The sequence below is a fragment of the Triturus cristatus genome, chromosome 4_1 (assembly GCF_964204655.1).
Source record: "Triturus cristatus chromosome 4_1, aTriCri1.1, whole genome shotgun sequence".
In the NCBI taxonomy this organism is placed as follows: domain Eukaryota; kingdom Metazoa; phylum Chordata; class Amphibia; order Caudata; family Salamandridae; genus Triturus; species Triturus cristatus.
Genome location: NC_140585.1, coordinates 1031863000 through 1031879457, shown reverse-complemented (window position 1 = coordinate 1031879457; position 16458 = coordinate 1031863000). Strand labels below are relative to the sequence as shown.

The following is a 16458-nucleotide window of genomic DNA, read 5'->3' as shown; positions in this document are numbered from 1 at the left end:
TTCTTTCACTGCAAGATCACAGACATCCATGACAGCTTCAACACCCAGACCCCCCTGACAGTCAGTGGCACCCCAAACTCACCACCCCCCAGCCACATCTGCATCTTGCTCTCCTGGAACCACATCAACGATGAAGACACCATCAAAATCATGAACACCATCCTCTCCGGCTTGCCATCCGACCCCTGCCCCCACCACATCTTCAACAAAGCAAGTTCAATCATAGCACCCCATCTCCGTAAGATCCTCAACATCTCCTTCGAGACCCCCACCTTCCCGGAGAGCTGGCAACACGCCGAGATCAATGCCCTACTCAAAAAACCCAAGGCACACCCAAAGGACCTCAAGAACTTCCGGCCCATCTCCCTGCTCCCGTTCCCGGCGAAAGTCATCGAGAAGATTGTTAACAGGCAACTGACCCACTTCCTCGAGGAGAACAACCCCCTGGAATCATTCCCATCCAGATTCTGCAGCAACCACAGCACAGAAACCGCCCTCATCGCTGCCACCGACGACATCAGGAACCGTAGCCCTCATCCTCCTGGGCCTCTCAGCCGCCTTCAACACATCTGCCACCACACCCTACGAACACGCCTCCACGACACGGGGATCCATGACAAAGCCCTGGATTGTATCACCTTCTTCCTCACCGGCAGATCCCAGAGAGTCCGCCTCCCCCCATTCCGATCCGAAGCCACCCAGATCCCCAGCGGCGTAACCCAAGGACCATCCCTCAGCCCGACCCTTTTTAATGTCTACATGGCACTGCTCACCATTATCGTCCGATCACACGACCTCAACATCGTCTCATTCGCCGATGACACCCAGCTGATCCTCTTCCTCACCAAGGACCCCGCCACCGCCAAAACCAACCTCCACGAAGGAATGAAGGCCATCGCCGAATGGATGAAGAGCAGTCGCCTGAAACTGAACTCAGAAAAGGCAGAGGTCCTCAGCCTCGGCTCCACCCCACCCGCCCTGGACGACTCCTGGTGGCCGGCTGCGCTGGGAGCTACACCGACACCCACCAACCACTCACGCCATCTGCGGTTCATCCTGGACTCATCACTATCACTGACCCAGCAAGTCAACGCCGTCTCCTCCTCCTGCTTCAACACCATCCGCATGCTTCGCAAGATCTACAGATGGATCCCCACCGGAACCAGAAGGACGGTCACCCAGGCCCTCTTCAGCTGCAGGCTGGACTACGGCAACGCCCTCTACACGGGAACCACGGCAAAACTCCAGAAAAGACTTTGACGCATACAGAACGCCTCCGCACGCCTCATCCTCAACACCCCCTGCCACAGCCACATCACTGCCCACCTAAGAGACCTGCACTGGCTCCCCATCGACAAGAGGATCGCCTTCAAGCTCCTCACCTATGCTCACAAAGCACTCAACAATGCCGGACCAGCATACCTCAACAAACGACTCACCTTCTACACCCTGAACCGCCAGCTTCACTCCGCTGACCTCGCCCTCGCCACTGTTCCTCGCATCCATCTTCTCCGCCAGCAACCACATCACCTTCAGCCACACCACTGAACTCCACTGGACCAACCAATGCTGCCTACACTTTTCCTTCGGGAATAACACCATACACAACCACCCTCAACCAATCCCCCACCGCAGCTGGAACAAGATCACCAAAGACCAGCTAATCACCACCCTCGCTTGAGACCCACCAACCAACTCCACCGACAACGACACAGCCACCCGCAACCTCAGGCAATGGATTGACGACTGCCTCAACACTCTTGCCCCCATCAAGAAACCCTCAAACAGACACACCAACAGACAGGCCAGCTGGTTCACCACCGAGCTCCAGGCATCCAAGCAGATCTGCTGAAGGCTTGAGAAGAAGTGGCGCCACAAACAGACACCGGACAATCACGCTGCCATCAAGAACGCCAGCCGCAAGTACCACCAACTCATTCAAACCGCCAAAAGGACCTCCTTCAAGGAACGCATCAACAACAACGCACACCACAGCAAAGAGCTCTTAAACATCCTAAAGGAACTTGCAAACCCCAGCTCCAGCTCCAATGACATCCCGCCGTCGCAAGACCTCTGCGACTCTCTAGCCAACTTCTTTCACTGCAAGATCACAGACATCCATGACAGCTTCAACACCCAGACCCCCCTGACAGTCACTGGCACCCCAAACTCATTGCCCCCCAGCCACATCTGCATCTTGCTCTCCTGGAACCACATCATTGATGAAGACACCATCAAAATCATGAACACCATCCGCTCCGGCTTGCCATCTGACCCCTGCCCCCACCACATCTTCAACAAAGCAAGTTCAATCATAGCACCCCATCTCCGTAAGATCCTCAACATCTCCTTTGAGACCCCCACCTTCCCGGAGAGCTGGTAACACGCCGAGATCAACGCCCTACTCAAGAAACCCAAGGCAGACCCAAAGGACCTCAAGAACTTCCGGCCCATCTCCCTGCTCCCGTTCCCGGCGAAAGTCATCGAGAAGATTGTTAACAGGCAACTGACCCACTTCCTCGAGGAGAACAACCCCCTGGAATCATTCCCATCCAGATTCTGCAACAACCACAGCACCGAAACCGCCCTCATCGCCGCCACTGACGACATCAGGAACCGTGGCCCTCATCCTCCTGGACCTCTCAGCCGCCTTCAACATGTCTGCCACCACACCCTACGCACACGCCTCCACGACATGGGGATCCATGACAAAGCCCTGGATTGGATCACCTTCTTCCTCACCGGCAGATCCCAGAGAGTCCGCCTCCCCCATTCTGATCCGAAGCCACCCAGATCACCTGCGGCGTACCCCAAGGATCATCCCTCAGCCCGACCCTTTTTAATGTCTACATGGCACTGCTCACCAACATCGTCCGATCACACGACCTCAACATCGTCTCATACGCCGATGACACCCAGTTGATCCTCTTCCTCACCAAGGACCCCGCCACCGCCAAAACCAACCTCCACGAAGGAATGAAGGCCATCGCCGAATGGATGAAGAACAGTCACCTGAAACTGAACTCAGAAAAGGCAGAGGTCCTCAGCCTCGGCTCCACCCCACCCGCCCTGGACGACTCCTGGTGACCGGCTGCGCTGGGAGCTACACCGACACCCACCAACCACTCACGCAACCTGGGGTTCATCCTGGACTTATCACTATCACTGACCCAGCAAGTCAACGCCGTCTCCTCCTCCTGCTTCAACACCATCCGCATGCTTCGCAAGATCTACAGATGGATCCCCACCGGAACCAGAAGGACGGTCACCCAGGCCCTCGTCAGCTGCAGGCTGGACTACGGCAACGCCCTCTACACGGGAACCACGGCAAAACTCCAGTAAAGACTTTGACGCATACAGAACGCCTCCGCACGCCTCATCCTCAACACCCCCCGCCACAGCCACATCACTGCCCACCTAGGAGACCTGCACTGGCTCCCCATCGACAAGAGGATCGCCTTCAAGCTACTCACCTACGCTCACAAAGCACTCCACAATGCCGGACCAGCATACCTCAATAAACGACTCACCTTCTACACCCTGAACCGCCATCTTCACTCCGCTGACCTCGCCCTCGCCACCGTTCCTCGCATCCACCGAACAACCACCGGCGGCAGATCATTCTCCCACCTCGCCGCCAAGACATGGGACACTCTCCCCATCCACCTGCGCCAGACCCAGGACCTGTTGACCTTCAGAAGTCTTCTCAAGACCTGGCTGTTCAAGCAGTAGCAGCACTTCCCTCCCCCCGAGCGCCTTGAGACCCTCACGGGTGAGTAGTGCACTCTACAAATGTATTGACTGATTCATTGATTGATTGACCAGGGCTCACACCACAGTCAGCCAGAAACCCAAATTCTAAAAACTTGGGTAAACGTTTTTAAGATTTACGAAACCTAATTTTCATTATATTTCAAATGCAGGCTAGATATTTGTAACCCAAATGAAAAGAGGCAGAAAACCAAATATTGAGGTGTTATCACAATTAAACTTCACTATAGAAACAAACGCCCTGATTACCATATCAGGAAAGGTATTACAATCCAGACATTCTTTTAATCATGCCTGGGTAATTCAGAAGTTTGACACCACCTAATTTAAAACAGTTTCCATCCTAGGGGCTTGAGTGAAGTCATGAATTAGAAATGTTGTCTTTGAACTACTACTAAAGGCACGTGGGACTAGAAAGTGAATGGTGAATCATACATGAGTCTGATTGCAGCTTAGAGGGGATCATTGAATACTGCTGCCTTCCATCAGAGTGAATAAATTGATTAGACGGTATTTAATACATTTGATTATCCTACAAAAGGTGTCCTTGTCACAGTGCTCAATGAGACATCATTTTTGTGATGAGAAGATTTAGATATCGATTCGAAAAAAATTATCCCTATAGACAATAGAAGGATTGTAAAATTGGTGGGTACCTCATGAAAGAAAAGTGTCTGCTATATAGATTCTTTTAAGTATAAAAATGGACTTCAACCTGTGTTTTTTACTGTATTGTAGTTGCATTTATATAGCATTTAATATCCCTCATGAGTTCTTTGCAGGTGGGTGGCAGTCTTCTGCATTGGGGTTGAAAAGGTGTTGGTTCATGGAGAAGTGTGTTTGGGAGGTGTTTCTGTGTAATGCGTGATGGCCAGCACTGTGTGCATATCGGGTTATATGTCACTGAGAAGTTACAGTATAATGGAGTGAAAATTGAACTAGCATGCTTATGCTTATATATATTTCACATGTTTGTTTGGGAAGGTGGGACAATGCGGTGCGGCTCATGTGAAGAATAGTTTAGTGTACCCTATGTGATTTTCTGAGGCTGGACATACCCTGTTTCTGAGAATGCGTAGTTTTTAACAGCGCTTAAGCATTTAGTGTACCAAAGTCATGTTAAATACAGCTGTGCATGTACTAGTGCAAGCCAACCTTGAGGAAGGTTTGGTTCCTATTAGATATAATATCCGTTCTGTTGTGTCTATGCCTTTCACGTGATACAGAATGTTTTTTCTTTTGATTGGTGGAACATTTCATTATTTGCTGGTAACAGCCAGGTATTTACTGACTTCCTGACTTGTAGTCTCAGATTTTTTATGTATTGAGTGGTAGGCAGCTAGTAGTGGATGAAACGTCTTATTTTTAGTTTTTGCAAAATTTCATGTTAATTTTGCAATATTATGAGAAATTATGTGAATCTTTATAGGTGGGCTTAACTTGCGTAATACAAGGTCACACAATTTACAAGCAGGAGACTGTTTTGAGCAGAAGATGCATCTCAGTGAAGTTTTTTCTGCTTGAACTAGCAAAAACAAAGTGAAATGTTGTGAATTTTGCAAATTGTGCATGACAAGAGAATGAAAAATGTGCTTGTTGGTTAACTGAGGTGTGAGCCCTGGTCAAGCAGCAACCACAATCCTTGTCAGGATGAAGCACAAGTCAACCCTGAATTAACCTGTGCTCAACCCTCTGGTAGCTTGGCCAAGGCTGTCAGGTGTAACTTAGAGGCAATGTGTAATGTATTTGTGCAATACTTCAAAAAGTAATAAAGTGAAAAACCCCACACAAAAAAGATCCAACACCAAGCTAGCAATATTGAGTGAAATGTCATAAATAAAACAAGACCAAAATGAAAATCCAATCAGTAGAACCAGACTTTTTAATCTCTAAATATTTCTGTGGAAATAGCACCAAAAAAGCAGAAAGCGTTAACTCAGGATATCTGGTTTCGCTGCATCAGGTCAAATTCACACTCAAATTTGTGCCAAGAGTCCCGTTCACATTGGAGAGGGCTGCAAAGAGCAGAGAGAGCATCGGGGTAGGCTGTTGGTGTAGTGCAAAGAGCAAACCAGACATCACGGGCAGGTGTACTGGAGCGCCGCGTTGGTGGTCTACCGCTAGCGGATGATGGTGTAACACGAAGGGGGGTGCTGCCCGAGCTTCGCGTCGAATCACGGTGTCACAGGCGAGGTCTCTGTGCAAACAGGGTCATTTGGAATTATACATAATTTTTTCTCATGAAGGCTATATAAGAGTGACTGGTACTAAGAAAATATTAAAAATGACTTATTGGTGGACATCGATGGATGGTGATGCGGAAACATATTTGAGTCACTGTCGTATGTGTAAGTCTGCTGACAAGATTTGAGCATGTCCAATGTCCAATGACCACAATATACTTTCCAAAAGGAAATGGCAAAATATTAGTATTGGTTTCATTGGTCCTATGAACTCTCTGCTTCATGATGTGTCCTTTGCCATTGTGCTAATAGATTATTCCAACAAGTAGATCGAAATGAAATTCGTAGCAAATCTTAACTCTATTGAAGTCATTGATTTCTCAATACACAATGTAGCAAGGGAATGTTTTCTATTCTACCTTGTCAAAGAGAGCAACGGTGAATTTGAAAGACCCAAAAGATTTATGAAAGAAACAATTCAACTAGCGCAAAAAGGTCATTTGTCTGTGAAAGGGGAATAAAATCCACAACTGTGAGCATATTGCATAATGTCACACTGTGCAACTCAAAAACATATTTTCGAGTCATTGAGAGAGATATTGGCAATACGAAGCACAACTGCATTGCTTCATGAAATGGAAGAAGTGGGTCGAAGTGTGAATTAAATTAAGAGTTATGCAGAATGATGCCTGCTAAACCACAGGCAATGATGAACAACAGTGACAAGAGATGGGCTGTTAAGTGTATGAAGGTGTGTGTGTGTGTGTGTGTGGATGTTTTTGTTACGATTGAAAGCTGTAGTTAGAAGTCAAATGCTGGAGAGTACAGTCAGCCTTTGCATGTTGTGCGAGTCAATTGGCCTCCTTTGCAGCTTGGGGGAATGGTACACTACGTAGTTGTGATGCTTTATAGTGTTGCCCCATTTGTGGCTATTGACCCCTGGGAGTGTGATACTCACCTACACACTTCTGCTAAGATCAAGAATGCAGCCAATTAAAGACAAGAGTCTGGGAGTGGTGGTGGTGCCAATGCACCCTCACGGGTAAGTAGTGCGCTATACAAATTCCCTGATTGATTGATTGATTGAATGCTGCAACAGGAATTAAAAGACAGGGAGCTGGTGTGGTCAGAGTAAGCATGGATTGGTACAGCTCTCAGAATGTTGCGTTACATTTAAGATTAAAGTACTGCCTTATGGGTTTAGTTGTTTCTTTTAAAGAGGAAGAGGATGTGATATCCTGAATACATGTTATGTTTAATCTTTTGTGGCACTCTGGTCCATATGTACAAGGGAAGTGGCAGAGCGTGTAGTTAGCCTCCTTGGCTTAACAACATGCTCCGCCAGTTTTTAAAACGCACGGCTGCACCTTCTTTACAAGAATATCGTGCATGCCTGCTTTTCCCCTGCGCTGGCGCTACGTTTCGCAGCTTAGTGCCAACGCAGGCACCCTTGCACCATAGTGCAAGGGTGCCTGCTTGCAGGGGAAGATTGTTTATGTAAAGGAAGGTCCCCATTCCTGCACATAAACAATCTTGAAGTGCCATTTTTTAACTTCTGCGTGAGCTGCTTAATGCAGCACACAAAGAAGTTGAAAAAAGGCATTTAAAAAAAATTCTTGGTTATGTACAGGAAGGACCTTCCTTTACATAAACAATCTTTCCCTACACTTGTTATTATGCAGTGCCAATTGCCTAACAATGCGCCTGGTGCTGTCATCAGTAACACTCCTTGATTTATGTGGTTAACAAGCCGAGACACAAATTGGATTATTGCTGATGGCAAGAGGCTTCCCTGAAGGTTGTACCACATGTGGTCATAGAGAGGATGGCATGGTTTTGCCACCGCCCATCCGAACAACCATGTGAGTTGCAGCGGCAGTACCTCCGCTGTGGCGTGCCCCCTCCCCCCCCGCCAGCTGGGTAAGAATAAAAAGTTAATACTGGGTTTATTATCATTGTATTTCGTTTCCCAGAGTCTTCGATAAGAGGCACCCTCTGGGAGGGCTATGCACTGTTATCAGTGCGCATGTTGGTTTGGACCGCCGTCTCAGGCAGCCAAAGCGTCATGCAGAGTGAAGCTCCCTCCAACCCAGCTGCGTTGCTGGGTTTGAGACAGCAAAGCACGGGCTCCCAGTCTCCCTGGGAGCGCACATCTCTGGCGCTCAGACCAATCCTGAAGCTGCTCTCAAGTATGGGTTGCAGGGGAGTCTGGGAGCCTCTGCCTGCAGCGGAGCCACGAGGGGAACAAAAGTCGGCGATGTGGCGGCTGCAGGTGGCAGGTAATTTATTTTTTTCTCCTTTTATTGTTGTTCGTCGTCTTCACCCATGACCCTCCCCTCTCTTCTGACACCGGCCTCTATTGGTGAACTGTCGTGCAGGCGGCCCTCTCTAAGGGTGATGATGGGTCTTGCATAGTCTCCTATGACCTTTGCAAATGTGTCCCAATGGTGCTTGTGAAAAACTTTACGAAGCATGTTCGGGGTGTTATTTCATGCTACTTGATACAAAACCTGCCTCTGAGTTGTGTATCCCGACACATGCAAATCTGACATGAGCATAACAGTGGTATATGGAGCTGAAAATAAATGAATGTTCCTTGTGCAACGCAGCCTGTGTGGAACTTGAAAGAGTCGCAGGATAAAACAGGCGCACTCGTATATTTCCCCGCGCCCACAAACCGATAAAGTATTAAATAAAAAGAAGTACACCCTTAGCTGTTTTTTCTGTCATCAAAGGTGAAGCCCACCAAGGGTTCGTCAGCTGTACGTAAATAATGAATTCTCTGCCTAGTCTTCTTTAAACCACTGAACTGCATAATTCATGAAACAGATGCTCCTGGCATCGGTGCTGCGCGCGGCAGTTCATGAACAAGGTAGGAAATACCGAAGGAAGGGAGTCTGCAGCACCTGACGCTCTTCACTTAACGGCCCTTTGTTCCAAGTTTGCAACCCATTTAAAGATGTCCTCGCAGTACCTGCTGACGAGACCTTTTATTATACAGCTAAAGAGCTAGGCAGATTGGAGTCTTCAAAGGTCTCTTCAAAAGATCTGATCTAACTACAAGGTAGTTCCCGCTCATTTCCATAACCTCATCTGGAGCAGCATTGCAAATTAAAGTGGTCCATTTAACTCCCACATTTTTTTTATACATGGTGAGTGCGGTTCTGTTTGTTTTTTGAAAAATAGAAGCACGACATTACTGTCTAGATTTCACCTGATGCACAATTTATTTATGTTTGTGAAAATGTTCTTCCTTGGAAGACACAAAATGCAAGTATGGAGAAATGCAGTATGGGTGGCAAACACCCACCGCTGACGGGGAGAGTTAAAGGGTGCTCTCTACACATGATCTCATTTGAACTGCTCCTGCACTCCACATGGAGACCACCTCCCTCCAGTTCATTACAGACTCTGGGGCAGATTTACAAGTCCCTTGCGACACTTTTGTGCCGCTTTACGTCACTTTTGTGATGCAGCAGCGGTATAAACAATGCGGCCAATTTACAACGGGACGCATCTAGGGAGATGCATCACGTTGTAAAGCCCTGCGGCACATTATACCTGCGTCAGGTATAATGCATGCAGGGTGGGCGTTCCCACGCAGGAAAGCCTCATAGAAGTGACACAGGGTAATCTACAAGATTTCCCTGTGCCACTTCTAGGATGCCACTGCGTCAAAACCTTACGCCTGCTTGAAGCAGGCATGAGGAGTGACACAGTACAATGAGTATAGGTCTCAACATGCATTGCTGGAGTTATGTCGTGCTTGCAACAAGACTCTAGCAATGCGTGACTTTTGAGCCAACAGATGCATCAGAATTTCTGACGCATCTGTCTATCCGTGTGCCATGGTGCGCCGTATTGTAAACACAGCGCATCCATGGTGGCACAAGGGTGTGACAGGCTGGCGCAGGGAAACTGACGCATCTCTACAGATGCGTCAGTTTCTTGTAAATCTGCCCCCCTGTTTTCATTCCTGGACTTTTGTGTGATAGCCTAATGCACCCTGCGTGTTGTAGCCTTCTATTGAGACTAACACACTATTCTATTTTACTCAGAACAAACACACCTGAAATCAATTATTTTTGGGTAAAAAGTTCGGGACTGGAGTCAGTGCCTTTAATGATATGAAATGGGGTGATAAACCTGTATACCCTATATATCTAGTCGGATGCAGGGTAGACAAGTTATTTTGTCGCCAAATGCTAGGTATCTTTTTGCATCTTGCAAACTTTATTCCTTACCACGAGGTTTTGTTGATTCAGTAGCACTGTACATCTATTATAAAAGAGAAAAAAACAGTAAAACAATGGAATATTGAGAGAACCATTGACGACAATGGAGAGGCACAGAGCCCAATAATGGCTGGTACAAGCTTCTGTTCCAACACTACAATGTTTATCCTTGTAGTTCTCCATTTTTAGTTGATAATGTTTTACCCCACTGCGCTGGATGTTGTACTATCATTATAGCCCTTCTAAGGAAGGTGAAGGCCTTTAACAACTGCCTATACGTTGTGCATTATTACTTAACTTAACTACTTTCCCTTTTGTACACTACCTGGGCAAAGGTTTTCCTTGTTAATATAAATTCAACATCTAAATACAGAAACCAGCAACTGAAAGGTGACTGGCCACTACATAGGAAAGACCTGCCACTGCGTGGAAAATCATTTGGCAACGTTTATATTAACTTTTGATCCTTTTGAGCTAGAAACATTGTTTTTATATCTGTAAATTATTCACATTATTATATTTGGAAAGTAAGACAAATCCATAATTGAACAGAAAACAATGCAGAATATCGTAATTCCAGGGAGCTTTCCCCGGGTTCACAAACTTAAAAACACAATCATCAAGGCAAGCACCACACAGACGTCCATGCCCAGAACAACAGCCACTATGAGTTACTTCTGGGCCCGAATTACAAAGAGGGCGCATCGAGCCTGTGTGTGCTGTAGTGTGCCTTCATATAGGTGAGCCGGGCGGATACAGGGACAGTGCACCCTATTTGAGAAAATGCACTACCCAAGGGCCTATATGATCTCGGGGCGGCTCTGGGGGCAGTGCATTAAAAATGGGGTGAGCTGAGAATAATTTTTTCACTTTGCTGGTGGCACCCACCTGCACTACAAACAGCGGGGACAGAGATCCCTCTGCAGGTAGGTGCATAGAGTGACTGCAACAACGCGCAGGGGGATGTCTCTGGGTCCACGGGATGCCATTTACCCACTCGAAAAGTCTGTCCTGCAGGGGGTGCACTAACAGTGCATCACCTTTTTGTAGCTCACAGTTAGTGGCTACCCTGAATACCTCTTTGCCTCTGGGCCCATGTCCACAACATGGCACAGGTGCAGAGGCAAAGGGAATGCCCTCTTAAGATAGCACCGGCACTGTATTGCACCAGCAGTATTCGTAAAGAAGGGACTGTACAAGCGTATGCAGCTCATTCGTAAATACTTCAGTGCCCCAGTGGCGACAAAAATGGATGCACCCCCAGGGCACTGTATGTAATACGACCCCACATGCTCTGTCTCTCCATCAGACCTAACAAACATGACTTTGAAGATGAGGAGGTGTTGGACTTGGCCCTTCTGGCAGGTTCACCCCTGAACTTTTTTTACTTTTTACTGACAGAGGTGGCGCTTTGAATTCAATAATGATGGAGGTGGTTGCAATGATGGTGAGTTAAGGGAGTTGCAGTGATCTGCTTTAAAGCCAACTTCATGACTATGACTGCAATTCATGTTGGGAGAAGCAAGCAGTAACAGCAAAACAGTAACACAGGACTCTGTTTCAAGCTATCTCACACACGGGGAATTTGTCTGGTTAAAGTTCCTTATGCACACCAGTCTCAAAAAAAGCAGATCTCTATCTGGAATTGCCAGTGTACCCAATAACATGGATCCGGCTCAACAGTGTGTGCTGGACTGCTGCTTTTTGGTGGGGGAAGGGTAAACGTTCATATGGATGACCTTCTTTAATGACACATGCACGTTGTGCCAATGTTCTTTACAACTTCTAAACCATAATAAAAACTATGAATTGTAATATGTTCATTTGTATTCCATTAACTAAAAGGTAATGGGTATTTAACAGAGATAGCCCTGTCCCCTTTCCATGCCTTCCCTAAGTACAGCTTTAGCTATCTTTTAGAGCACATTTAAATAGGAAAAATAAAAGAGGGAGGGGCTTTGGGTCAATCTATTTCAGCCATTAAATTGTGATTGTCTTTTCCCGGCTCCAAAGTATAGGGGCGAAAATGCCCAGTAAATAATGGGACCGGTAGAGTTTGAAGCAGTAAGCACCACAAACTGCATGGATGCCCTATTTTAAGGACAGCAATTGTAATTGTGTGCTTAGTATGAATCCGATAAATCTTTAACTCTGCAGTCAGAATAATTGAGTGAGATAAATATCACACCCTTTACCAGTCCAACCATACTTGAGGTCATAGAGATGGGCAATTGATCAGTCCCATTCAGTCAGTCTTTTTACAAGGTATGTTTAGCAAACCAATTTAAATGCCAAATGTATGGTATTGTTGCAGTGATGGTGTGTGCTAATGGCATTGTGTTGGTGTAAAATGGGTGCACCTCGAGTACATTGTTAATTTGGTAAGAAATAATATTTGGTCATTCTGGACAAGCACATTGTAGTTATATAAATATAAGCCTTCTAGTTCTCAAAACATCTGTAAAATCCTATTCTGATTGCCACTTTCATTTCTGTGACAACAGAACCGAACTCAGACTTAATTAACAACTACATTTATATAATGTTGTTCCCAAATATGGGGACGTTTTCATGTAGCTGTTGCATGATCACATATGATCACAGTTTTAACTATTTTTAGCATCCAGAATAGACCAGCTGGACTCTAAGCCTTTTACTGGAATTGTATGAAGGAAAAATGGCAGCTTCTGCCCTCTCAACCCAATCAATTTCCAAAGAAAGAAAGAAGCAAAGAGAGGTGGTCAGTTTCAGTGACAAGGGCAGAAGATCAGAAGAAAAGAGCTGAAGGTGAGGCCCACCAGTGACACTTCCACAGGCTGAGGTGAACAAGGCACAGTGACTAACCGGAAGGCCTGGGGGGCAATTACAAAATATAAACACTTTTTCAGTGACACTGTGCTACTTGGAGCTCCATGCAGAATGCAGAATGTCTTCTGCTTTCACATTTTTATAATTCTAATATGGAATCATACGGGATAATTATGATCCCGGTCATGCCCGTAAGTAGTTTGCAATTGGCGCATACGCAGCGCAATGGAAACTCACACATTAAAAGTGCCACTGAAATGTACAGAAGCCACCGTTTGAAAACATGTGCATAGAATTTGTGCAGTACAATTTAATAACTGGAGATGGAGAAAAGTAAACTTCTGGAGACTCATGAAAGCTCGGTCAATACTATTTAATCAATATCACCTACTGACAAACCTATTGCATGTTAAATTGCAAAGCCAGAATAGGTTCCAATGACTGACACCCTTGTCATCCCTCCTGTCCTCGGGGCTGCCTGTAAAAGGCAGGGCTTCACTTTGTGAATTCAAATCAGGTTTTAAAAATGCATCCTGACAAACCACAGAGCAAGTGCTTGCCAAGGCATGATATTATTTAAAAGCACAAGCATTGGAACGCCTTCACAGATTTCGCTGAGAGCTCCTCTCTAGACTACTAAAACATTATTAAAAAATGATATAAAATGTGCGATCAATATATTGCATCTGTGCAATCTTGCACCAGCATTTCCGAATTGCATAGTTTGTGCTGATGACATGTTTGTTTTACATTAATATTTACAATGGCATGTAGACCAAGTAAACAGTGCGAAATGCGAATGTTTTCACTTGAGAAAACTTTCAGGATTTGCAAGAGACCCATAATCAGTATAATCTATGGGCCCTATTCACGAAGGTGAATTTACACATGTAGAATTATTCATATGTAAATCCACTTCCGAAACTAGATGTAAGTCTTGCCAAAGAACAAAATATATATCCACACCAACATTTCAGCTTCCTCTTTTCTCAAGTAATACAAGAATGTTTGCTCAGTGGCTGCACAGCTGACACAGCTAGATTTTCAAAAGGCATCATAAGTGAAGGTTTCATTTGGAATGTGGACTCAATGTAGTCCTGAGCTCTCTTGAGATATGCATGAATCAGTTGGTATTGTCAGTGATGTTCAGTCCATCTGGATGCAATGATTTTAAATGTTACAGCTCAGTAGTTCTACAGTTTTCCACAAGAATCTTTTTTAAATATGATACCAAATTGTCGACAAATTTGAAGTGATTGGATACAGGCTGGTCAAGAATTTTGGGTACTGATTCTGATTTCTGATTCCTGAATCATGTACAGAGATCATTCACTGTTTGGCCTAAGTATGGTTCTTAACAGCTTTGGCACTGAATTCCTACAGGCTTTTATCAAGTTTCTGCCACCATTGTTTTCAAAGGGAGTTCACTGTAGTACCTGTGTAAAGCCATTTGAGGTGCTAAACTTACTCAAAGGCTGAGCTTGCGTACATTTACTACTATTGTGTGTCATTTAGAAATGTGGTAACCTTAGAAGTGTTGTTTGTGAATAGCAGCAATCTTACTCTTTTGTGAGAGTTTGTTTGAATAAGCATGTTGCTTCCTAACCCCTCTTTAACCCTTCATAAACCCTTCCCTAAATTCCCCTAAACCACTCCCATTTAGCAGTAAGTACTCCTAATTTTCCAGCTACTTTTTTTGATCGCCTCTACATTTGCTACAAAAACATATACATAAGTCTGCTCTGCGTTGATTGAGATCTGGACACATAAAAACATAATTCTAACATGCATCTTGAATCGATAAATTGGGGAATGCTTTGATGCAACCACTGCATGCTCTGCTATGCTTGTTCAAACTGGCTTTTGCATTGAAAAAAAACAACTTTTGATTTTCAGGAAAAGTTACTGGTTATTTTGTTGAGCACTAAACATTAACCTTCTATATTTTTTTTGGGCAGCTTCTTCTACGAAGACAACGTACATCAGTTATAGCAATCATTCAACCTGAACAGGGAGAGAGGATCATCTCCCCGAACCACCTTCACAGATGAGCACACCAAGAAAGAAGAACACCAAAAAATGCAGTGTCTTTGGGTATAAACTTCAAAAACGAACCGAAAGTCTCAAACTTAATGATTTTCAAAGGAGACAAACTATTGGACCTTGCACAATTTTAGAAAACATTAGATAAAGGATTCAGCGAACAATTCACACTTAAGTCAGAAGTACAAACAACTACTCACAGAAAAAAAAGGTTTTTGAATTGTGGACAATGTTTGAGCGGTTAAGGGACAGGAAACATTTTTGGAATATAAGGAGAGATGAAAATGCACAAAATAACCAGTTGTTCGCGTGTGGAAGGAAATTACTGAAGGAAAACTTAAAAAGTTAGCTGTTTAAAAATACTGTTAAAATAAACCATGTCAGATGTTTTCTTGTAACTAAGTACTTTTATGTGATTGTGAGAACTTCCATTCCTGACCCATCTTGTTCTACTTGTATAAAAATGATGAGTTTGTTCCTTGTAATGGCTGACTGGATTGACGATGCCCTCGGTTGTGCTACAATAAATGCAATGATTGACGCATGCAGATTTTTATACAAAAATTTATTTCTATTAATAAAGGAATGTTTTGCAAATGTTGAGACTTGTTTCGTTGTAGTTTTGAACGTATTTTAAGCACAGAAGCATTACAAAATGTTGGCTTATTTCAGATATTGCAGCAAGCATCTACTGAATACGCAAAGAACAATCTTTTCATCAAGGAATGCAGTGTAAATGTGTCTTATTTTTTAAGAAGATTGTATTATTTGTATAAAGTATTCTAAAGAATTACAATTTCTGGTGGGATTTATTCATGCAAGGTATAATATTTTTGGAGAAACATCCCTTTGACACAATTGTGCTCATCTTTTTACATTACATAGTGAGTTGCCAAAAAAAAATCCTAAATTGGGTGGCAAGTCTATTTTTCTTAAATACAATGTTGTGCTTTCCCAGAATAATTTCTTATTTGTGTTTTTTTTGTAATGATGATTGTTACACTTTGTGTTCAATGTTGGTCAAAGTATAAGTTGCATGTAATTGTTAAATCAGGTTTATGTCTAACTAGGTAAGGGATGAATCACATGTTGAACAGTTAAGAGTTACTTTGTCTTTCACAATGCATAGCATATGCACAAACACAGAAACATAGACAGTGCTCATCTCCATTTTCCAAGTACTCTTTCAGACCATACATGGGGTCATTTGCTGATGTCCAATCGTCAGAGAGGGAACCAGATTTAGTAGTAGACTTTCTAAAAAGTCATGCAATGCAACACATCAACCATTGTTGCTGCACTGTGTTGCATGAAAGGGCAAGAGCAGGACAGCACAGTTCTCTACTTAGCACTGGCAAACAATCAGCCTCCCTATCACCAAACACACACTGTGCACGATAGCGCAAAGTTATTGGTGT

At 44.6% G+C, this 16458-nt stretch overlaps 1 protein-coding gene across 3 annotated transcripts in view; it reads left to right on the top strand.

Annotated features, from left to right (window-relative positions):
* The window catches only part of LOC146856006 (metabotropic glutamate receptor 8), a 2429629-nt gene extending 2413988 nt beyond the window's left edge, over positions 1-15641 (top strand). For all 3 annotated transcript variants that reach the window (XM_085653966.1, XM_085653965.1, XM_085653967.1), the window contains one exon: positions 14956-15641. In XM_085653966.1, the coding sequence (XP_085510092.1) occupies positions 14956-15005 (50 nt within the window). In that variant the 3' untranslated portion in view covers positions 15006-15641. The remainder of the gene's footprint in view (positions 1-14955) is intronic.
* Positions 15642-16458: the final 817 nt, after the last annotated feature.